At 44.6% G+C, this 24,794-nt stretch overlaps 1 protein-coding gene across 1 annotated transcript in view; it reads right to left on the bottom strand.

Moving 5' to 3' along the window:
• The window catches only part of LOC139321224 (angiopoietin-2-like), a 38,023-nt gene that overhangs the window by 9,676 nt on the left and 3,553 nt on the right, over positions 1 to 24,794 (bottom strand). The window contains exons 2-5 of the mRNA XM_070949878.1: positions 11,184 to 11,339; positions 8,668 to 8,789; positions 3,631 to 3,863; positions 2,021 to 2,145 (exon numbers count right to left, since the gene is read on the bottom strand). Coding sequence (XP_070805979.1) covers positions 2,021 to 2,145; positions 3,631 to 3,863; positions 8,668 to 8,789; positions 11,184 to 11,339 — 636 coding nt within the window. The remainder of the gene's footprint in view (positions 1 to 2,020; positions 2,146 to 3,630; positions 3,864 to 8,667; positions 8,790 to 11,183; positions 11,340 to 24,794) is intronic.

Genomic DNA, 24,794 nt, shown 5'->3' with positions numbered 1-24,794 from the left:
TTCTTAGTGCTAGTCGTTCCTGACTCTAGGGGGCAGTGCTCATCTCTGTTTCAAAGCCGAAGAGCCAGCGCTGTCCGAAGACGTCTCCGTGGTCATGTGGCCAGCAGGACTAAACGCCAAAGGCTCACGGAACGCTGTTCCCTTCCCACCAAAGGTGGTCCCTATTTTTCTACTTGCATTTTTCACGTGCTTTCGAAGTGCTTAGGTTGGCAGAAGCTGGGACAAGTAAGGGGAGCTCACCCCATTACGCGGCACTAGGGATTCGAACCGCTGAACTGCCAACCTTTCGATCGACAAGTTCAGCGTGTTAGCCACTGAACCACCATGTCCGTAATGTAGTTCTTAGTAATGTTCTTAGTGATAGTGCCCAAATTATGAAATTTCTTTCTTCTAGACATCAGATGAAACCTATTTCTTATTTGGAAGCTTTTAATAGTATTTGATTACCTATTATTCCTATAATTGATTATACCAATTATGTCATTGTTCATAGGCTTGTTTTGCCTATTATTGCTTTATATAATGAGTGATCTATACATTATCTAAAACTTAAATATGATGTTTACATTTAATGGTTGTAAGTGAAGCAACATAAACTATGGACCAAATTAAATCATGGTTTGTGCCTGGTTTCATTCTTCGCATAAAGCCAAAATTAAACAGATCACATGATGGCTTAATGCAGTGTTTCTCAACCTTGGTAGCTTGAAGATGGGTGGACTTCAACTTCCAGAATCCCCCAGCCAGCAGTGCTGGCTGGGGGATTCTGGGAATTGAAGTCCACTCATCTTCAAGCTACCAAGGTTGAGAAACACTGGCTTAATGTGACAAATGGGCCCAGCCATTGTAACTAAGCCTTTTTATAGGTAGACCTCAACCTAGTTGGGATCAGAATTTCTGTTGCGAAGTGAGGCAATTGTTAAGTGAGTGGTTACCAATTTCACAAATTTTTTTGCCATGGCTTTTGAATGAATCACTACTTGTGTGAATCAGGCGATTGTTGGGTGAATCCGGATTGCCAGAAGATCGCAAGTGGTGATCACATGACCTCAGCACATTGCAACTGATGTAAGTTCATGCCAGTTGCCAACTGCCTGAACTTTCATCACATGGCCATTGGAATGCTGGGATGGTCGTAAGTGCAAAGACCAATCATAAGTCACTTTTTTTCAGTGCTGTTATAACTTTGAATTGGTTGCTAAATGAATGGTGATAAGTCAAGGACTACCTGTACATACGTTCGGTCATAAAAACGCATTCAACCAATCGTGCTTAAGAATACTGTGACTTAGTCTGATGTATGAACTGATGCAGTGGTGAAATCCAATTTTTTTTACTACCAGTTCTGTGGACGTGGCTTGGTGGGCCTAGTGTGGCTTGGTGGGTGTGGCACGGAAACGATACTGCAAAATCCCCATTCCCTCCCCACTCCAGGGGAAGAATACTGCAAAATCTCCATTCCCACTTCGCTCCAGGGGAAGGATACTGCAAAATCCCCATTCCCTCCCCACTCCAAGGGAAGGATATTGCAAAATATCCTTCCCTTGGAGCCGAGGTGGCACAGTGGTTAGAGTGCAGTAATGCAGCTACTTCAGCTGACTGCTAGTTCAGCAGATCAGCGGATCAAATCGCACCAGCTCAAGGTTGACTCAGCCTTCCATCCTTCCAAGGTGGGTAAAATGAGGACCCAGATTGTTGGGGGGCAATATGCTATTTAGTATACTGTCTTTGGTGTAAGCCGCCCAGAGTCCTCAGAAAGTGGGCGGCATAGAAATATGAATAATAAAATAAAATAAAATAAATAAATAAAAATCCCCATTCCCTCCCCACTCCAGGGGAAGGATACTGCAAAATCTCCATTTCCACCCCACTCTGGGACTAGCCAGAGGTGGTATTTGCCGGTTCTCCGAACTGCTCAAAATTTCCACTACCGGTTCTCTAGAACCTGTCAGAACCTGCTGGATTTCACCTCTGAACTGATGCATGAAGAAGGACAAAGCTCATTAGTACATACACTCACTTTTACAGTGGCTGTAGTATTGGGGACCCGAAGGGTGTAGACTCCGCTGGTAGAAACCCCCTCTTTGTATGCAGCTGCACAATCCTTGAAGACCTTCTGCTCATCTGGCAAGGTGAACGAAACATCTGTAGGGCGAGATCAAAAGTCATTTTCAGTAAATTGCCCAGTTAGGGTAGGAATGTGCATGTCAGGGTTCCTAGTAACACCTCCAACGAAAGAAAACTCCGAGGCTTGAGTTTCCTCAAATTTCCATTTTATTAGAGATGTCATATTGGCACATCTGGGAAAACCCGAATCTGAAAGCTTCCAGGTTTTCCCCACCCAAAGAAAAGTTCAAGTCCCTGCCCAACACCCACAAGTCCATCACATGGTCCAATCCAAGCACCGTCCCAACTGGAGATGCCTTCCAGTTCTAGCCTTCCATGTGCAGGGCAAGATGACCTTGACTCTCTGAGAAAAGAATGTTATTATGACTATATATCACCCATGCTCCATACAATCCCCCCTCCCAATTTCCCACAGTAGTAAACATGGCAGGTCTGAAGGCCTAATGCAAAAGATGATTTCCAGGCCTGATAGTGCATCAATTATATTGTTGTAAGGCTGAATTCATCCTCTCTGTAATAAAATGTGTCTGTGTTAGGGATACCAGGGACCTTGCAGAGCAGGTGGAAGGTTTCCAAGGAGCAAAACAGTTTTTCAAATAGACCCAGAGATGCTTTGGAAATGGAACCCTAAACTCTGTTTATCTAGGGCTGCTGATTCCTGGAATGCCCATGTCACCTGCAACTTTTTTTTTAAATTTGATTTATACTTGTGAGGTCATTTAGAGATTTTAGGAAGTATGACTAGAAGACAATATTGATAGCTGAGGGTTGAACTGTGAAGTCCTTGGTGTTCTCTGAACTTGACTGTTTTCTTGCGCATGTTTCATTACCCAACCATCTGAAGATGTTACCTACTTGGGTAATGAAACGTCTGCAAAAAAAAAAAAAAATACAACCCCAGCTCAGCTCAGAGAGTTTAAGGACTCTAAATTTTAAGAAGTGCTAACAAAGAGGGATGCGGTGGCTCAGAGGCTAAGACGCTGAGCTTGTCGATCGAAAGGTTGGCAGTTCAACGATTCGAATCCCTAGCGCCATGTAATGGGGTGAGCTCCCGTGACTTGTCCCAGCTTCTGCCAACCTAGCAGTTTGAAGGCCCATAAAAAATGCAAGTAGAAAAACAGGGACCACCTTTGGTGGGAAGGAAACAGCATTCCGTGTGCCTTTGGCATTGAGTCATGCCGGCCACATGACCACGGAGACGTCTTCGGACAGCGCTGGCTCTTCGGCTTTGAAACGGAGATGAGCACCGCCCCCTAGAGTTGGGAACGACTAGCACATTTGTGCAAGGGGAACCTTTACCTTTACCTTTACCAAAGAAGTGAAAGAGCTACATACTGCTTAGATTTTATAAAGACTGGGGATCTCTTAGCCACTTTGTCATGGATTTTTCTGCAAAAAGACCCACTCTACATGATGGTAGTATTGTCCTGCGTCTTCTCAGCACACTTTAAATTCCAATTGGGCCAACTGGCCAAGTCTTGAAACTTAGGGGAAGTTACTTACGATTGCACTGGGACACCAAGCCTATCAGATGCTTCACTGTCTCTGCCAAAGATGTTTGTTGTTTGTGGAGGGCTGTGTTGTTCAGCAAGGCAACACCCAGGCGTTGCTCCAGATGCCCAACAAGGTCCACCTGCTTGGAAAGAAGCTTCTGCATTTCCATCTTCTCGGTCTTCAGGCCCTGCAGCTCCTCCTCACGTTGGTTTTCAATAGCCAAGACTTTCTTCTCTAGAAAGCTAAAGAAAAGAGACGATTTATACTGATTCTCAAACTCAGGGTGTCAGGCCTGGAACCCATCTTTTGTATTAGGCCTTCAGACCTGCCACGTTTACTACTCTGGGAAATTGGGAGGAGGGATTGTATGGAGCATGGGTGATATATAGTCATAATAACATTCCTTTCTCAAGAAGTCAAGGACATCTTGCCCTGCACCTGGAAGGCTGGAACAGGGAGTTCTGTTGGAACGATGTTTGATTGCACTATGTGATGGACATATGGGTGCTGGGCAGGGACTTGAACTTTTTTTTGGGTTGGGAAAACCTGGAAACTTTCAGATTCGGGTTTTCCCAGTTGTGCCAGTATGACATCTCTAATAAAATGTAGCTTTATTTATTGGAGTTTTCTTTCATTGGGTGTGTTTCTTGGAACTCTGACACAGAGTTGAAGCAATTCTTTATGTACCAACAGAAGAGAATATTTGTAGCCCAGGGTTGAACTGTCAGGTCTTTGGTGTTCTCTGAGCTTGGTTGTTTTCTTGCAGACTTTTCATTATTTAACTAGGTAACAGGATCCAGGTGGCCAGGAAGGCCCAACAGAGACTCAATTTCCTTAGGGTCTTGCGTAAAAACAGGGTGGATCAACAACTGATGAACTCCTCTTACTGTTGTGGCCCGTACGCGGCCTGTGCAGCTAGTAGCTGATTCAGGCAGCGAGGAGGCTGATGTGGTGCTGGGCCAGCAGCCTGTGCAGTTGGCACTCAAGTCCAACAAGGAGGAGGCTGGAGAAGATGTGGTGCCAGAGGCGGGGATTCAGCCAGGGCCTTCAGAACCTCCAGAAGCTCCCTTAAGTGAAGAGGACGAAGAGGAGGAGCCTCTTCTCGATGCAGGCGTGGCTCCTCAGGAGAAGGTCTCCTCGAGAGTAAGGCTTGGGGCTAATAGGCCACTTCCTTAGCCTATTTAAGGAAGAACGCCGACTGAAGCAATTTGCAGGGAACAACTTCGTTCACATACCTTTGTGTCTTGTCTTGTTTATCTTATCAGCTTCCTGCAAATTGTTTCTGGGCATTCTGCCAACCACAGTAAGCTTTCAGTATTATTCTTTGAATTCTTGGTGGCTGTTAATGCAGTTAATTAACAGCCATTGTTGTAAAAAACCTGGTTTATTTAGTAAACTAAGGTTTGAACGGATTTTGTGTGTACTGTGTTCTTTGGGGTCCATAGCTGGGGCAGAACATTTACCGGTCCACAATAGAAAGCGGTCCTCACTTATTGCATCATGGTATGGCATGCCAGTTTGACAGCCTCAGATAGAAAAACATTACAGAGGGTGGTGAGCACAGTACAAAGCATCATGGGCTGCCCCCTGATACCACTACAGATGAGATCGCTAGGGCTCGCTGCCTCAGAAGAGTGAGGAAAATCCTCAGGGACGACTCTCACTCTGATCACCACTTCTTTACCCTCCTACCATCGGGAAGGAGATATAGAAGCATAGCCAGCCGCACAAACAGGTTGAAGAACAGTTTCTATCTGTGGGCTGTCAGACTCCTGAATGAGAAATAATATCATAACTACGTAGTATGATGGACTACAGGGCCGGCGCAATGTGTAACATGTTCACACTGGTGCAATAGGACTGAGTGTTTTGTTAATATGATTTGTTGAGTTAGGGATTTTCTGTCTTCACTGTGAGTTGTATTGTGTTGGGGGTGTGTGTGCACTGCGGGAGCTCAACCAATCTCATTGCACATATGTTGTACACTGACAGTAAAGATTTGAATTGAATTGAACATCATTAGTGCAACCGGTGGAACAGTTTGCCTTCAGAAGTTGTGGGTGTCCAACACTGAAAGCTTTTAAGAAAGGACTGGACAACCATTTGTCTACCATGGTATAGAATCCCATGCTTGAGCAGGGGGTTGGACTAGATGACCTTCATATTCCCTTTTAAATCTGTTATTCTGTTAGTTCACTCCAAGGATGGGTGGGTTAAATTGGATGGGTAGGTTGACTTCCCCCACATGATCGGGGCTTATTCTATTTTGATGTTTAAAAAACTGTTAAATGTTTTGCAGACCACTGCTGTTTGGAGAAATCGCTTTTGAACACTATACCTGTCATTTAGAAGAATTATCTAAAGAATTACCAGGCTTGCTGGGGAGCAAAGGAAATAATTCAGCACTAGAAAAATAGAGTTACTGTAGATTTATAATCTTGAATTATACTTTTATGTTCACTTATTGTTATTCCCCTGTCATCTCAGGGGAAAGATTGCTGAATATTCTGTTTCGTGGTCAAAGCTCAACAATATATTTAAACTTTAGGGCGATATATATGAAGTTTTCCATGGAGAGCTTTGCTGGCTGAGGAACTCTGGGAGTTGAAGTCCACAAGTCTTAAAGTTGCCAAGGTTGGAGACCCCTGATCTAGTTCTTCATTTCAGGGCAACTGCTTCTCGAATTCCATTATGGAACGAATTCCATGTTAAGTTTTATGTCTTCACACAACAAGCTTAACTGGGTGAAGAAAAAACGTAGGAGAAGCTGTTGCACAACATTTATAATTTGTGGTTCAAGGAATTTTGAAAACTCAGAACACTGATTAATAATTAAGATAAGCAGAGCTTATCAAACCATAAAAAACAGGCACTGCCATGGCTGTTTTTTTGGGGTTTTTTTTTTTTTTAATATGCAGACATTTCTAAATTCAACACGTTTCTTGAATTTGTCTGTCTTGCCCTGTATAGGTAGTCCTCAACTTACAACTACAATTGGGAGTTTCTGTTGCTAAGCAAGACAGTTGTTCAATGAGTTTCACCCGATTTTATGACCTTTCTTTGCCAAAGGTGTTAATGTCGATCACGTGACTGTGGGGATGCTGCAACGGTCATAAGCGAGAGGACTGGTGGCTAAATGAAGGATTGTAAGCAGGGGTGGGATTCAAATAATTTAACAACCAATTCTCTGCCCTAATGACCGGCTGGGTGGGCGTGGCCAGGGGTTTGACAGGCAGCACTCAGCCTGCTGAGCACTTAGCGCCACCACCAGCCCGCACCCCGTTTTGGGCCTAGTAGGCCTCTCTGCAGCCTCCTGGGAGCAAAAATGGGGAGTGTGGGGACTCCTGTAAGGGGTGGGGCGGGAAGGGGAGAGGCGGAGCCAGCCAGTAGTTTAACTACCGGTTCGCCTGAAACGGCCTAAGCTGGCTAAATCCCACCACTGATTGTAAGTCAAAGACTACCTGTAGAGCAGTGGTGAAATTAAAAAATTTCCCCTACCGGTTCTGTGGGTGTGGCTTGTTGGGGGGGAGGTCATGTGACTGGGTGGGTGTGGCCAACTCGACATCACTCACATCGAGGGGCTCCTCACCAGCCCCTCCCCTCCTAGCCACTTCTTGTCGCGAATGGCAGGAAAATGGGGAGGGGAATATTCCTGTCTACCATCCTTCCCTCAGCCTGTTCTGAGATTGAGGAATGGATGACAGGCGAGAAAATCCCCTTCCCCATTTTCCTGCCTTTCACGAAAACGGCTCCATTCCAGCTGCTCCCCCGCCCTGTCCCCCTCCCTCCTGGGGACTACCTTTAAAGGGACAGGCTGCAGCAGCTCCATTGTGAATGGGGGGAGAAAAGTTAGCATTCTCTCTGCTGCATTTAACATTGAATTCTGTGGCAGAGAGAATGCTAACTTTTCTCCCTCCATTCAGAACGGAGCTGCTGCTCCCTTTATGGTTCCCTCCCGGCCCCCTCCCTCCTGGGGACTACCTTAAAGGGACAGGCTGCAGCAGCTCTGTTCTGAATGGAGGGAGAAAAGTTAGCTGTCAGCTTTGGAAGCCATATTAGGCCAGAAGCTTCCTTGCTGCCACCTTCTCCTGGGTGGGAAAGTAGGAGGGGGGATTTAGTAGAGGGGTTGTCTGTAGACATAATAGCCTTCTTCTTGTCGGTCAAGATCAGGGCGATCCTGCATCTGGAGAAGGAGTGGTCAGAGTAATGTCTCGAGATGGGACGGCGGTTGATTGGCGCATGTGATCGACTGAGGAGTGAGGGGATGGTTTGGGGGTTTTTGATTTACTGAGCGAAAACTCGGACCTCTCAGATTCGGGTTTTCCCAGATGTGCCAGTTTACCTATTCTAGTAAATAGAACTTTGAAAATGCTTGCTTCAGAGTCTTTACTTGGAGCTGGGAGTTTTTCTGGAATGCTGACATTAGCATTCTCTCTGCTGCATTTAACATTGAATTCTGTGGAATATCGAGCAGCCGGAAGAGGTGATCAATGACCGGCCGGGTGTGGTGGGACCAACTACTGGTTCTGCGAACTGATGCCAATAATCCCTAGCGGTTTGTCCGAACCGGTCTGAACCGGTAGGATTTCACCCCTGTTGTAGGGGCAACTTTACTGACTGGTTTTCCAACAAAATTTTCTCCAGTTATGTCTAGAGGTGCTGAATTTTCTCTCCACAAGAAACCAAAATGTTTGTCCTCCCTTCAAAATTATCCAGATCAGGAAGCTGACTCCAGAAGAAGAATAGAACTCAGTTGTACTGAGAAAAGATGTATTAACAGGACTTGGCAAGACTGCTTGTGATTTTCCTCTTCTCCCTCCTTTACCCCAGTGAGTCAGGGAGAAGATAGTCTGCATCTCTTCCTAACACTGTAGCATCTTTTCTGGGGCTCCTGCTCTTTTTTGTTTTTGTAATGGCTTCTCAACATTTCCGTCCTCTCGAGGGCTCTACGATGCCACAACCGCACTAGGATTACACAAATATACTCGGATTAAGTGGGTTTCACTTATTCCTGATGAATTAAACATCAAGCCAAACAGGACTAACCTGTTCCTTTCCTGGAGTCTGCTGATTTCGTGGGTCTGCAGAAGAAGAAGTTTCTCAAGCTTGTTGGTAGACAGGGAATTTTCCAAAACTTGAATTTCCAGGCGGGACGTTTGGTTGAGAACCTGTTTGTTAGAAAACCTGGTTACACCGGAGAATAGAAATAGTAGAGAAAGTCTCCTATATCTTTTCTTGGCTTTTATGCATCATGCTCAAACTTCAGGTAGTTTGACTTCAGTTTAGTGTATGATTGTAAATCATGACTGATGGCTTACAATACAATAGAACTGAAGTAATTCTGATAAAAACCGAGAATAACCATCTGAGAGACCTCACTGGTTGATGAGTGCTTCTTCCAAAGGTCCCTCAGATATTTATGATAGACCCCCGGCAATCAAGCTGAATCACTTAATCCTAAATTTCATTAACAGAAGGATACAATCTGTTACTCTAATGCTCAATCTAATGCTACTCTATTAAGCAGTGGTGAAATCGACATTTTTTTACTACCGGTTCTGTGAGCGTGGCTTGATGGACGTGGTGTGGCTTGGTGAGCGTGGCTTGGTGGGCATGGCAGGGGAAGGTTACTGCAAAATCTCCATTCCCACCCTACTCCAGGGGAAGGTTACTGCAAAATCTCCATTCCCTCCCCACTCCAGGGGAAGGATACTGCAAAATCTCCATTCCCACCCTACTCTGGGGCCAGCCAGAGGTGGTATTTGCCAGTTCTGTTTGTTTAACGACCGCTGCAAAAAAGGTTGTAAAATTGGGCCCGGCCATGTGATCACTCACTTAACAATCAGTGTGACTTACAATCATAATTGTGGGCTCAATTACAGTCATAAGTTGAGAACTATGTTGAGTACCTGTAGCTTTTCTTCCTTCAGCTCAGGTTCAGGAAAAATAAAACAACAATATAATGCCCTAACTACAAAAGTACAGAACTTAATCCTGAAAACACAAGGGGTAGCTGTGGAGTTTCGCATAGGGGAAAGTGTTAATAAGAAATCCTTTTTATAAAAGTCAGTGAAGTCAAATTGCTAGATATAAAATGTTTATTGGGATAAGGAAAATAGAGGAAAAAGGATGAAAGGCAACAATCACACCAGAGATGGGTTTCAGCATCTTCTGACCAGTTCTGGAGAACTGGTAGCGGAAATTTTGAGTAGTTCAGAGAACCGGTAGTAAAAATTCTGACTGGCCCCGCCCCCCTCTGTTCTCTGCTTCCCAACCTCCAGCTGATCGGGAGGAAATGGGGATTTTGCAGTATCCTTCCCCTGGAGTGAGATGGGAATGGAGATTTTACAGTATCCTTCCCCTGCCACGCCCACTAAGCCACACCCACAGAACCGGTAGTAAAAAAATTTGAAACCCACCACTGCCTTGGATGTCCTCCATGTTCCTTCTTTGGTCAGTGAGGCAAACATCGATTTGTAGGTTCGCACCTGTTTTAAACTCTGTATTTTTAGAACAAGCCATGACACAGCTTTGGGGAAAACAAAGAGCTGACATGATTGGTTTAGGATAGCTACATTCCTTGAATATGCCTGTTCAAACCCTTCTACTTTTTGCAGAAGCTACTTATGTTCTTCTGGATTTGCACAACTGACCAAACAGTATTGGGGCTGTTGCATTGGGGCCCATCTGCAGCTTCCAAATTGTCATCAGTGGCAGGCCAACATAGCATGTGTGGGTTTTTGACTTTGGTTCTTTTTTGGTGGTTTCATATGCCACAAAAACCGTTCTAGGCTATTTGTTCAGTTGTGCAAATCCAGAAAAGCATGAATTCAGGGACCAAGTCAAGCTTGTGGTAGAAACCCAGCCATCATATAAAACCCCAGTTTTGTTTTGGCATAGCTTGTGCAAAGGCAACGGGGGGAGGGGGGGATTCTACCAGTTCTACCCGGTTCGCGCAAACTGGTAGCGGCAGGAGGCTCTGCCCACATGCCCTGATGTCATCATGGACGCTCTGCGCATACGCAGAGGTGGCAGCGTGCTCACATTTGTGAACCGGTAGTGAAGGTAAGTGAATACCACTACTGGAAGGCAGCCACTGTGGTTAGGAAACCATCTTCCCTTCTGGCTGTCATCTCGACTTTTTTTTTTTTTTTAAATTTGATTTATATGCCGCCCTTCTCCAGAGACTCAGGGCGGCTTACAATGCATTAAGCAATAGCCTTCATACTTTTGTATATTTATACAAAGTCAGCTTATTGCCCCACAAACTGGGTCCTCAATTTACCTACCTTAGAAAGGATGGAAGGGTGAGTCAACCTTGAGCCTGGCAAGATTCGAACTTATTTTAATTGCAGACAGCTGGTGTTAAATTACAGTGCCTTGTCTGCAGAGCTATCCAGGCTCCTTTGATGTATTCAGTAAACAATGGTAGGGCCATTATGGCTGAAATAGGCAAAGCAGGCCCTGTAAGTTGGCAAGAAATAGCCTTGCTCTAAATAATAATAATAATAATCACCAGAGATAAAATCCAGGAAAAGGCTACCGAAAGAAGATTGGCTTACCTGTATCTCTACATTGGTGAGTTTCCGGGTCTGCTCAGCAGTTTGGTTAAGGAGGTTGGTCCCAATTTCCAACATGGCTGCCGTGTGGTCCTGTACAGAACTGAAATGGGTCTCTGACATCTCCATCCGCACATTGTCCTGGATGTAATTCTCCAGCTGAAAGAACGTAAGCAATGGGGATCAAATTTGAGGTGTCATCACAGAGAAGGTAAGGGACACGGTGGCTCAGTGGCTAAGATGCTGAGCTTGTCGATTGAAAGGTCGGCAGTTCAACGGTTTGAAACCCTAGCGCCATGTAACGGGGTGAGCTCCCGTTATTAGTCCCAGCTTCTGCCAACCTAGCAGTTCGAAAGCATGTAAAAAATGCAAGTAGAAAAACAGGGACCATCTTTGGTGGGAAGGTAACAGCGTTCCGTGCGCCTTTGCCATTTAGTCATGCCGGGCACATGACCACGGAGACGTCTTCGGACAGTGCTGGCTCTTCGACTTTGAAACGGAGATGAGCACCGCCCCCTAGTGTTGGGAATGACTAGCACATATGTGCGAGGGGAACCTTTACCTTTACACAGAGAAGAGGGGGTCACCCTATTCTCCAAAGCACCTAAGGACGGGAGAAAGGTAACGGATAGAAGCTTACCAGACAGAAATCCAACCTAGAATTAAGGAGAAATTTCCCATCAATGAGAACAATTAATCAGTGGGATGGCTTGCCTTCAGAAGTTGTGGATGCTTCATCACTGGAAGTTTTAGGACAAGTTAGATAGCCATCTTTCTGACCGCTATCTTGAAGCAGGGGGTTGGACTAGAAGACCTCCAAGGTCCCTCCCAACTCTTGTTACTCTGTATTCATACTCTCTTTTTATTTGTATTTTGTATTCTAAGTATGGCTAGCCAGCTTGCAAAGCACTTGCACTTAACTTCCTAGATATGTACATTATGCAGTAACTTCATTTTGGCTTGATTCTTGCATCACCAACATCTTCTGATTGAAAAGATCCTTATCTTTACTATTTGGCAAATCCCCAGCACTTCTTCTTTCTTCTCTTTTTAGGTGACTTGATCCAAGACATACAGAAACAATTTCAAGCAGTCCTTGACTTATGCCATTCATTTAGCAACCATTCAAGGTTACAATAGCACTGAAAAAAGTGACTTACAATTGGTCCTCGCACTTATGACCATCGCAACATCCCCACAGTCATGGTTGTGGTTGTGAGTTGTGGTTGTGAGTTGAGAACTACCTGTACTTGCAAGATTGCCTGTCCCCAGTCCTAGACTGGGCATTCTTTATCTCTCTTCAGAAAACATTGCCACCTCCGTGGGATATCCCTTCTCTGTTGTAGATCTTGCCTTATGGAACATCATTATCATCAAAATTTGGATAGGCCTGATCTTTCCACCCTTCCCCATATAGCCTTAAAGATCCAGCACTTCTCTAGAGCAGAGTTTCCTCTTCTTGGCAACTTTAAGATGGGTGGACTTCAACTCCCAGAATTCTCCAGCTAACATCTCTAGTGGATTGAGCCAGATCATGGAATGAGCCCCTGTAGAACGGAAGACTCTGGATAAGACGTGCTTTGGTTGGCCTTGGTTAACAGTAACAGAGTTGGAAGGGACCTTGGAGGTCATCTAGTCCAACCCCCTGCTCACACAGAAGACCTGTACTAGGGATTCGAACCGCCGAACTGCCGACCTTTCTGATCGACAAGCTCAGCATCTTAGCCACTGAGCCTCTGTTAATCAAACGGAGAGTCAGTTTGGCCTAGTGGTTAAGGCTAGAAAGCGGAAAGCTGTGAATTCTAGTTCTGCCTTAGCCATGAAAACCAGCTCGATGACTTTAGGCAGTCCTTCTCTCTCAGGCCAACAGCAACAGGGTTGCTGCTGTGAGAAAATAAGAGGAGGAAGGTGTGTTGGATACATTCGCTGCCTTGAGTTATTTGTAAAACTAATAAAGGCAGGAAACAACTAACTAAATAAAAATATCTAGTTACTTCTGTCAAAAAATGTTGTACTATTCATAACTATCCTGACATTGAAATAAAAGCCCTGCTATACGCAGCCTTGCAGGCTAACTCTGCCCACTGCCAGGAGTTCAATCCTGACGGGTTCAAAGTTGACTCAGCCTTCAATCCTTCCAAGGTCAGTAAAATGAGGAGCCAGATTGTTGGAGGAAATAGGCTGACTCTGTAAACCATTTAGAGAGAGCTGTGTAGGAGCCTTGGTGGAGCAGCGGACTAAAGTGCTGTTAAGCACTTAAGCTGGCACTTAGCTGCCAGCTGCCTGCAATTACTGCGAGTTCAAATCTCACCAGGCTCAAGGTTGACTCAGCCTTCCATCCTTCCGAGGTAGGTAAAATGAGGACCCGGATTGTGGGGGCAATAAGCTGACTTTGTATAAAATACACCGCTTGGGGGGGGGGGGAAAGCCCTACTAAGCAGGTATATACAAAAGTATGAAGGCTATTGCTTAACTCATTGTAAGCCGCCCTGAGTCTCTGGAGAAGGGCGGCATATAAATTGAACTAATCAATCAATCAATCAATCAATCAATCAATCACTAGGAAGCAGTATATAAATCTAAGATCAGTGGTGAAATCCAATTTTTTTTTACTACCGGTTCTGTGGGTGTGGCTTGGTGGGCATGGTGTAGCTTGGCAGGTGTGGCTTGGTGGGCGTTGCAGGGGAAGGATACCACAAAATCCCCATTCCCACCCCACTCCAGGGGAAGGATACTGCAAAATCCCCGTTCCCTCCCCACTCCAGGAAAAGGATATTGCAAAATCTCCATTCCCACCCTACTCTGGGGCCAGCCAGAGGTGGTTCTCCAAACTACTCAAAATTTCCACTACCGGTTCTCCAGAACCTGTCAGAACCTCCTGGATTTCACCTCTGTCTAAGAGCTATTGCTATGGTCAATTTAGTTTTGGATATTTTGAATACTTGAATATCAATTCTCTAATGCTGGTTAATGGCCACCATAAAATAATTTATCCATTTACTGAAACTTCTGCTTTTCTCTTCTTCTTCGGCTCCCGAGTGTGATTTATTTCTCCATGCAATTTCATACCTGGAAATCCAAGCCTTTGAAATCTGTCAGCAAGCTGAAGAAACAGCTGCTTCTACAAACTCCTGAAATCAGCACATTTCAGGGGAGAAAACACATTTGTCCTGTCTGGCTTCATGCTTGAATTGTAAGGAATAAATTACTCCAGTTAATCCAAGCATATCTGTGTAACCCCATATGCAGTGGCAACATGTGGGTGTCTTTTGTAGAGATAAACCAGACCTGCGGAAATCTTTCCTAGAACCCCCCACCCCAGTCGGCAGAGTGGCTTATATGGATCGAAACAAAGCAAGGAAAATCAGCAAAGAGAAGGGAACACTGTAGGCCAGGTGTCTCCAACCTTGGCAAGTTTAAAACTTGTGAACTTCAACTCCCAGAATTCCTCAGCCAGCTCTGGAGTTGAAGTTCACAAGTCTTAAAGTTGCCAAGGTTGGAGGCACCTGGTGTAGGCCATACCCCAAACTAGGGATTTTTCCACCTGGGGTAAAGAGATCATAGTTTGCTCTGCTGTTTCAACTAATTTGATTCTCAATGTCTATGGAGATTCTCAATCATCCAGGTTGTCCCAAAGGTGTTTTTTTTTTTCTAGAAGGCAACTGGACTTGTTTTTTTTCTTTGAAAACATTTCACTTCTCATCCCAGAAACTTCTTCAGTTTAGTTCTTCAGAATTGTAGAAGCATCTTGGATGAGAAGAAGTGAAATTTTTTGCAAAGGAAAAAAAAACCCAAGAAACTCAATTGCCTTTTAGGGAGGGGGAAAAGAATCTTTGGGATAGTTTGATTCTTTTTTTTTTTTGACCAAAAAATATTTTTAAACAAATATATAAAAAACAAATAAAAAACCATCTTCAATGTAAATACAAACAGTGTGTCGGTTGGTTCCAAGTCTTTTGTGCATCTTCACTCTATTCATATATATCCATGTATTATTATCCTCATTAATCATATGTTTAACTATGGCTGTTTCTTCCCTCATTTCATACAAAATAATCTAAGATTTAAATTAATTTGTATTATGCCTTTCATTCTCCTAAATCATTCCAATAACAGTACATCTTTATATTGTGTTTTATATAATTCTACATTTCTTGCATTGGAAAAATCTCTATCATATTTCATTTCCATGTCTTTTTATCTAAATTAGATAAAAAGGGATAGTTTGATTCTCAAGTAAACGCTTCTTCCACTGGATTGTTTCTTGCATAGAGATGACACTAAATTTAAAGTAAACTGCTTTGATATTATTGGGGTATTCCAATACGATGCTTAACTGTATCAATCAATAGCTACTATCATTGCTCCTAAATCAGGGGTAGGTTCTAAATTTTTTTACTACCGGTTCTGTGGGCGTGGCTTACGAGGTCATGGCTTGGAGGTCATGTGACTAGGTGGGCTAGGAGTCATTTCTGGAAGGTCCTCGCACTTATGACCAGTCCTCGCATTTACGACCCAACTCATTTGTTTGCTTTTAACAGTGATCAGCTGTAGGACGGCCCTTTGAAGCCCCATGGCAAGAGTTTAAACAGTTTTTTTTCCCTCTAGTCATCAGCTGGGACTCAGGAGGCAGCAATAGATTGGGGGTGAGACCAAATAAAAGGTAAGAATAACATGGGGGGGAGGGCGGGGGGGAGAACCGGTTCGGTGACGTCATATTGTCACCGCTACTGGCTCGGCCGAACCGGACCGAACCGGGAGGAACCCACCACTGTCCTAAATTCATCCTAGGCTTAGAATATGAAAGGTTTTGCATATTCAAACAATGCAGCTTTTCCAAACCAAGCTTTTATTTGACAATGTCGGTCCCTTTGCATGCAACCGATGATGGTTTGTTTGTTTTTGTCTCTCCCCCCCCCAGGTTTCCTCATATGGGCAGCACACTGACCCATTGACCATCTCAGCATCCTGTTCTCTGCTTTTCCTCCTCTCCAAAGGGGGTCTGGCAGAGGTGATGTCTAGTGAAAAACAACAAATAGCACACCTGTCTGAACACAGTTACGAGTCCAAGGTCAAGCTCACTTTTCTCCTCCTTCACCTATTGGTCAACAACTTTAGTTACACTTTAGACCCATGATGGTGAACCTATGGCAGAGGTGGCACACGGAGCCATATCAGTGGGCACGTGAGTTCGGCTCTGGCACGCCAGCTGATTTTCGGGCCTTCTGGGCCCACTGGAAGTTGGCAAACAGGCCGTTTCCAGCCTCTGGAGGGCCTCTGGGGGGATGGGGAAGGCTGTTTTCGCCCTCACCAGGCTCCTAGAAAGGCTCTGGAGCCTGGGGAGGGCGAAAAACAGGCCTACCGGGCCCACCATGCCATCACATGCCAAAAGCGGGGGAAGTGTTTGTGGGGGGATCGCGCACACATGTGCGGGGGCAGGGCACATGGAATTATGGGTGTGGGCACGCACGCACATGACCCCCTCAGCTTCCCCCACTTTTGGCACGTGATGGCAAAAAGGTTAGCCATCTCTGCCTTAGACCTTGGAATACTCATTTCTAAAGATCTAAGTGCCACTGTAACAACATTGCCAGAAAGGCATTAAGAGTTGTTAACCTAATCTTGCGTAGTTTCTTCTCTGGTAATATTATACTACTACCTAGAGCATACAAAACATTTGCTAGACCAATTCTTGAATACAGCTCATCTGCCTGGAACCCGCACTGCATATCGGACATAAATACAATCGAGAGAGTCCAGAGATATTTTACGAGAAGAGTCCTCCATTCCTCTACCTGCAATAAAATACCTTATGCCACCAGACTTCAAATTTTGGGCTTAGATAACTTAGAACTACGCTGACTTCAGTCTGACCTAAGCATAGTACATAAAATTATCTGCCACAATGTCCTTCCTGTCAATGACTACTTCAGCTTCAACCACAACAATACATGAACACACAACAGATACAAACTTAAAGTGAACCGCTCCAAACTCGATTGCAGAAAATAGGACTTCAGCAACAGAGTGGTCAACGCTTGGAATGCACTACCTGACTCTGTAGTTTCATCCCAAAACCCTCAAAATTTTAACCTTAGACTGTCTACTGTTGACCTCACCCCATTCCTAAGAGGTCTATATGAGGCGTGTATAAGCGCACCAGCATTTGGCAAATTTAAGAAAGGTGGATTTCAACTCCCAGAATTCTCCAGGCAGGTAGTCAGTGGCAGGTTTCAAAATTTGTTACTACCGGTTCTGTGGATGTGGCTTGGTGGGCGTGGCAGGGGAAGGATACTGTAAAATCTCCATTCCCTCCCCACTCCAGGGGAAGGTTATTGCAAAATCCCATTTCCTCCCAATCAGCTGGGACTCAGGAGGCAGAGAATAAATGGGGGCGGGGCCAATCAGAGGTGGTATTTACCGGTTCTCTGAAATATTCAAAATTTCCACTACCAATTCTCCAGAACTGGTCAGAACCTGCTGAATCCCACCTCTGCAGGTAAGTAGTATGCTATCAAAGACCAGCCATGGTACTTTGCAATTTATATTTTATGGCTTAATCTGATCTGCGTTTGCAGCCAGTGCTGTGTTAGTCAGCAAATCATGGCTTTGTACGATGTGTGAATTAAGATAGAATAGCTGGCTGGGCTCACACCTCTTTTAAATCTTGTTTTTTCGAACGATGGCTTAGTCAATAAGCTACAATTTGGTTCACATAACACACAAAGCTGTAAGCCAGGTTTTTCTAATCACAAAGGTCAAATTCATCCAACTTTTTAAGTCTAACTTAAATAAATCGTATTATAGGTTAGCGTTTTGTATGAATCCAATCATCCTACTTTGTAAACACATCTTACGCTTTATTACATTGTCAAAACTGGACCATTATGATATTCAACAAATCAACTCAACCTTTTAACTCTTTGGCAGGGTTCCTGGAACACATTACATCCTAATTTGTTCTGGTCTTACTCTACAAACCCATATTTGCAAGACATAATTCAGGGCTTAGCATGCAATGTGAATCCAGCCATCTAATTTAGTTAATAAATCATGATTTAAGTCGATTGCATCAATCCCTACAATGGAAGAATGGATGGAAAAAGTGATGGAACTAGCAGAGATGGCAAAATGAACTGTTTTAATCAGAGACAGGAATATATCCAGTATTGTTTCTACTTGGAAACCATTCCTGGACTTTGTGCTCGACAGGAAAAAAAAAATTGAAATCTTGACTTTGGATTTTGCTGATTAAATTAGCTCTTGTTATAGAAATGGATGGTACTTACTAAGTTGGTAAAAGGAAAAAGTTGAGGCTGTAATTTTATTTTGGACTTTGTTGCATTGAAAAATACAGGTAGTCCTTGACTTACATTAGCTCATTTAGTGACCTTTCAAAATTATAACGGCACTGAAAAATGTGATTTATGACCATTTTTTTTACAGTTATGACCTTTGCGGCATCCCGATATTCATGTGATCAAAATTTGCACGCTTGGCAAAGGGTTCATACTTTATTTTGTTTTTTATTTTTATTATTCATATTTCTATGCCGCCCACTCTCCGAGTACTCTGGGTGGTTTACACCAAAGACAGTATACTAGATAGCATATTGCCCCCAACAATCTGGGTCCTCATTTTACTCACCTCGGAAGGATGGAAGGCTAAGTCAACCTTGAGCCGGTGAGATTTGATCCGCTGATCTGCTGAACTAGCAGTCAGCTGAAGTAGCTGCAGTACTGCACCCTAACCACTGCGCCACCTCGGCTCATACTTATGACCGTAGCTGTGTCCCAAGGCCATGTTATGCCCTTTCTGACAGGCAAAGTCAATGGGGATGCCAAATTCACTTAACAACCGGGTTACTAGCTTATCCCCCTGCAATGATTCACTTAACAACTGTGGCGAGAAAGGTTGCAAAATGGCAAAAGTCACTTAACAACTGGCTCACTTAACAACATATATCTTGGGCTCAGTTGTGGTTACCTGTATTGGAAGTTCATGCTTTTTTTCCCCCACTTTCCCTCCCCCCCTTTTCTTTTCTCCATCTTTCCTTTTTCCCATTTCCCAGTTATCTATTTTTCTTTGTATTTTATAGATGATAATTTTAATTTTAAAAAAACCTTAGGTAATCGTGACGATTACCGTAAGCTAAGCGTGTCTTAATCAGCTTTAAACACGGCACGCACATTTTCAAATGGAAGATTAAGCCAGCCATTTAAATGGTTAGAAATCCGTAGCCTGGAAGACGAACAGTAGATACAAAAGCAGTCCTAAAAATATCGCCCTCTCTTCCTCCTGCTCTCGCCTTTCCTGCCAGTATGCGTGCTTGCATGCTGATAACTGGCCAGCTTGTTATTTTAAGACCAAGAATTCTAATTAAATAACTGGCGTTGCTGGAAAATGGAGAGAAGTTCAGCGCCTCTGTGGCAGGAAATTGCCTGGTTCTGCTCCACCATTCAGATATTTTTGAAAAATTTAGGAAGAAGCATCACTGGTTCCACCAGCCTATGTGGCTCCCCAAATCATTTTAACCAGGGATGAAATGCTTCCGGTTTGGACTGGATCGCTCAATCCGGTAGTGATGGAGGCGGGTGGTTTGGAGAACCGGTAGCAAAAATCCCTGCCCACCCCCCCATTGCCCAGCTGAGCCGCACAATCATCAGAGGCTTTTTTTATTATTTTTAAAAGCATTTTAAAAATGCATTAATTTTGGCTGTTCACCGCCCTGAGTCCTTCAGGAGAAGGGTGGTATACAAATTTAAATAATAAATAAATTTTTTCTACAACCTCTTTGGCCGAAAAAATGCTTTTAAAAGTAAAAAAAAAAAAAGCCTCTGATCGCGTGGCTCAGCTGGGATCATCAGAGGCTTTTAAAAACATTTTTTCTACAACCTCTTTGGCCGAAGAAGTTATAGAAAAAATGTTTTTAAAAGGAAAAAAAGCCTCTGCCGATCAGGCAAGTCAGCTGGGATCGTCAGAGGCTTTTCAAAGCATTTTTTTTACAATCTCTTCAGCCGAAGAGGTTGTAGAAAAAATGGTTTTAAAAGTAAAAAAAAAAAAAAAAAAAGTTGGCCATGCCTACTCAGTTTACCCCCACCACCACCAAGCCACGCCCACAGAACCAGTAATAACAAATTTTACATTTCACCACTGGTTTTAACTTCTGCCGATGGATGGAGATGGAGAGGAAGGGTCTGGTTTCCTCGGGTGCCTTTATAACCATGGGATAATCCAAGGTTGCAATCTGAAGATCTCGCTGGGATTAAACGCAGTGTTTCTCAACCTTGTAGCTTGAAGATGGGTGGACTTCAACTCCCAGAATCCCCCAGCCAGCAGCGCTGGCTGGGGGATTCTGGGAGTTGAAGTCCACCCATCTTCAAGCTTCCAAGGTTAAGAAACACTGGGTTAAAGGCAGAGAAACGGGGTTGGGAGAGGGGTGGAATTGGCAGGACTCTAAGGATGGGGAACATGCCGCGTGTGTTCTTACTCGGGGATCGGACATGGCTGTGAGCACTGACAAGATTGGCCACTCCCCGAGGAAATGTTCTCCCATGTACGACCGCAACACAGCCCAAAATTTCCGTTGCTAAGTGAAACGTTTTGTTAAGTAAATTTTGCAACCTTTGACACGCTTTCTTTCCCACGGTTGTTAAGTGAATCACTGCAGCTGTTAAGTTAGCAGGACGGCTGTTAAGTGAATCTGGCTTTCCCAGAAGGGGATCACATGACCCTGGGTCGCTGTAGCTGTCATAAATGAGTCAGTTGCCAAGCGTCTGAATTCGGATCACGTGGATACTACAGTGTTTATAAGTGTGAAGGACACTTTTTCCAGTGCTGTTGTAACTTTGGACCAGTGGTGGGTTCCTCCCAGTTTGGCCCGGTTCTCCCAAGCCGGTAGCGGTGACGATATGACGTCACCAAACCGGTTCTGACCCCCCACCCCCTCCGCCCCCCCACGTTATTCTTACCTTTTATTTGGCCCCACCCCCAATCTATTGCTGCCTCCTGAGTCCCAGCTGATGGGTAGAGGGAAAAAAACTGTTTAAACTCTTGCTGTGGGGCTTCAAAGGGCCGCCCTACAGCTGATCAGTGTTAAAAGAAAACAAATGAGTAGACCGGTGCCTGCAAAAATACATGAGTAGATCAGTGCCTGCAAAAATAAAAATAGTAAGTTCTGCAAGCAGTTAAAAGCCTGGTAGACCAGTACCTCTGCTAAATCCTAAATAATTGTCACATGACCATCAAGCCACGCCCACAAAATAAGCCACACCCACAGAACCGGTAGTAAAAAAATTTAGAACCCACCCCTGCTTTGGACGGTCACTAAACGAACTGTTGTAAGTCGAGGACTACCTGTAGTAGTGTGTGTGACAAACACACACACACACACACACACACACACACACACACACACACACACATATGCATTGTATCTCCTTCCTGCTCAGATGATTTTCAGGAACATCTGATGCTGGATTCCAAGAATTGGCAGCCCCAGTGAAGCCCATTCCAGCCCTGAACTGTAAGCATGAAAATAGATTTTGCTAAGTCCCCAGTGTAGGTCATGATCAATGTTAAAAAGCAGAGACATCACCCTGCCAACAAAAGTGTGCATAGTCAAGGCGATGGTTTTCCCAGTTGCAATAGATGGCTGTGAAAGTTGGACCATAAGGAAGGCTGAGCGCCAAAGAATTGAGGCCTTTGAACTCTGGTGCTGGAGAAGATTCCTCCTTGGACTGCAAGGCGATCCAACCGGTCAGTCCTAGAGGAGATCAACCCTGACTGCTCTTTAGAAGGAATGAGAAGGAAGGACTCACTGGAGAAGAGCCTAATGCTGGGAACGATTGAGGGCAAAAGAAGAAGGGGACGGCAGAGAATGAGGTGGCTGGATGGCATCACTGAAGCAGTAGGCGTGAGCTTAAATGGACTCGAGGATGGTAGAGAACAGGAAGGCCTGCAGGAACCTTGTCCATGGGGTCACGATGGGTCGGACACAACTTCGCAACTAACAACAACAACAAAGGAAGGCTGAGCACCAAAGAATTGAGGCCTTTGAACTGTGGTGCTGGAGAAGACTCCTGCGAGTCCCTTGGCCTGCAAGGCGATCGAACTGGTCAGTCCTAGAGGGAATCAACCCTGACTGGTCTTTAGAAGGCCAGATCCTGAAGTTGAAACTCAAATATTTTGGCCACCTAATGAGAAGGAAGGACTCACTGGAGAAGAGCCTAATGCTGGGAAAGATGGAGGGCAAAAGAAGAAGGGGACGGCAAAGAACAAGGTGGCTGGATGGAGTCACTGAAGCAGTCGGCGTGAGCTTAAATGGACTCCAGAGGATGGTAGAGGACAGGAAGGCCTGGAGGAACATTGTCCATGGGCTCACGATGGGTCGGATACAACTTCGCAACTAACAACAACAACAATGTAGGTTACTCGGAAGCTGATATAAAAAGGAGGTGAAATCTTTTGAACCCGCAAGATGGGATAAGGAATCTAGGGGTATTAATGACCTACAGTTCCCAGTTTCTTTCTTCTCTGGCTGCACTTCCAAGGAATGTACAGAAAGTCCTCGACTTACGACCATTCATTTAGAATCGGTTGGCAGTTATGACAGTGCTGGAAAAAAGTGACATACAACCAGACTCCACCCTTATGATAGTTGCAGGCGCCCAATGGGCAAAATTTGGTTGCTTGTCAACCAGCATTGTATCAGTTGCAGCGTCCTGGGTTCATGCGATCACCATTTTCAACCTTCCCAGCCAGGTTCTGACAAGCAAAGTCAATGGGGAACTGTGTGATTCATTTAACGACTGCGGCAAAAACGCTGCAAAATTGAGCATCGTCCTGTGATGCCTCACTTAACTATCACATTACTTAATGATGAATTTTCCAGTACAGGTATTCCTTGACTTACGATTGCAATGGAGCCCAAGCTTGTTGTTGCTAAATGAGAAATTTGTTAAGTGAGTTTTGCTCAGTGGTGGGATTCAAATAATTTAACAACCGGTTCTCTGCCCTAATGACCAGCTGGGTAGGCATGGCTTGGTGGTCATATGACCGTGTGGGCATGGCTAACTCAACATTACTCACGTCAATGAGCGCTTCGCCTTAGCTGTTACAATGTTAATAAGGGTTAACCAGAGAGGCAGTTTCTGTAAGCAGGGCAATAAAGATTAGGCTAGAAACACCACTAGAATGTTTCCTTCCTGCCTTCCTTACAGCCCTGTAAAGTAGAAAAAAACAAAATAAGGTTTCTTCCAACAACTGGTTCTCCAAACTGCTTAGAAAGTTAACAACTGGTTCTCCCGAATAGGTGCGAACTGGCTGAATCCCATTACTGGTTTTGCTCCATTTTACGACCTGTCTTGCCCCAGTTGTTAAGTGAATTGCTGCAGTTGTTAAAATTAGTAACACCGTTGTTAAGTGAATCTGGCTTTCCCCATTGACTTTGCTTGTCAGAAGGTTGCAAAAGGGGATCACTTGATCCTCAGACACCACAACTGTCATAAATGTGACAAGACCCCTTGTCAAGCATCTGACTGTAAATCATGTGAACCCGGGGGATGGTGCAACAGTCATAAGTGTGAAAAATGGTCATGTCACTTTTTTCAGTGCCATTGTAACTTCAAACGGTCACTAAATGAACTATTGTAAGTTGAGGAGTACCTGTACCTATTGTGATCATAAATTGAGGACCAAAATCTTACAGGGCCTAAATCAAGGGCGGGGGCTGCTGGGGGTTCGCAGGGGTTCGGGAGAACCTCTAGCTAAGATTCTGTGCAGTTCAGAGAACCTCCAAATCCCATTCCTGGCTGGCCCCACCCTGCCTGCCCACCCCACCCCTCCCCTCCCAGGAGTCCCCACACGGCCCGTTTTGTATGCAGGTAAGCGCAGGGCATGCGTGGAGGCTCCAGGGTGTGTGTGAAAAACTTGCCTACAGGAAGTTCGGGAAGGCCAGAAACTGGCCCATTTCTGGCCTCCAGAGGGCCTCCGGAGCCTGGGGAGGCCATTTGCACCCTCCCGGAGGCTTCCGGGTAGGGAAAAAATGCCCCCCCCCGGCCGTGGTGCAGGAGGCCAATTAGGCCCTGCCCACAATAGCCACGCCCACCCAGCAACCAGGCAGAGAACCCCTTGTTAAAATTTTTGAAGCCCACCCCTGGCCTAAATTGTTATGCCAACAAAGTACAGCAATGACACACATACTAGATCTGGAGGCCCTTTGTCCAACTCAATTCCAAATGATGCACACTTCTCCTGCATTGTTGTCACACACTAATTTTGAAGGGGCAAAAAAAATCCTGGCCACCAAAATTATCCAGACCAATAGCTTTTCGATGCCTCTTCCTGGCCCCACACCTCCCCCAAAGCCATCATATGGTTTGTTGGATTGAAGTTAATGTAAATATGAACCCACATCATCGTGGCCATTTAATGCCAGGCATGAGCAATCCCTGTCAAAAATTAATAGTTTCTTTTTTTCCCTGCTATTTAATACTCTGGGTTTTGTGCCATTCAGTATCAAAATTGCAGTAGAAAGTTTTTGAAAAGCCAAGAAAATTCCTTTCCAAGTAATAGGGAACAAAATAAAAATCCCAGCCCTGATCGCTTTTTGTG

Source organism: Pituophis catenifer, unplaced genomic scaffold, assembly GCF_029215685.1.
Source record: "Pituophis catenifer annectens isolate HBS135680 unplaced genomic scaffold, rPitCat1.0.hap2 SCAF_9, whole genome shotgun sequence".
Classification (NCBI taxonomy): Eukaryota; Metazoa; Chordata; class Lepidosauria; order Squamata; family Colubridae; genus Pituophis; species Pituophis catenifer.
This window is presented reverse-complemented; position numbering and strand designations above follow the sequence as displayed.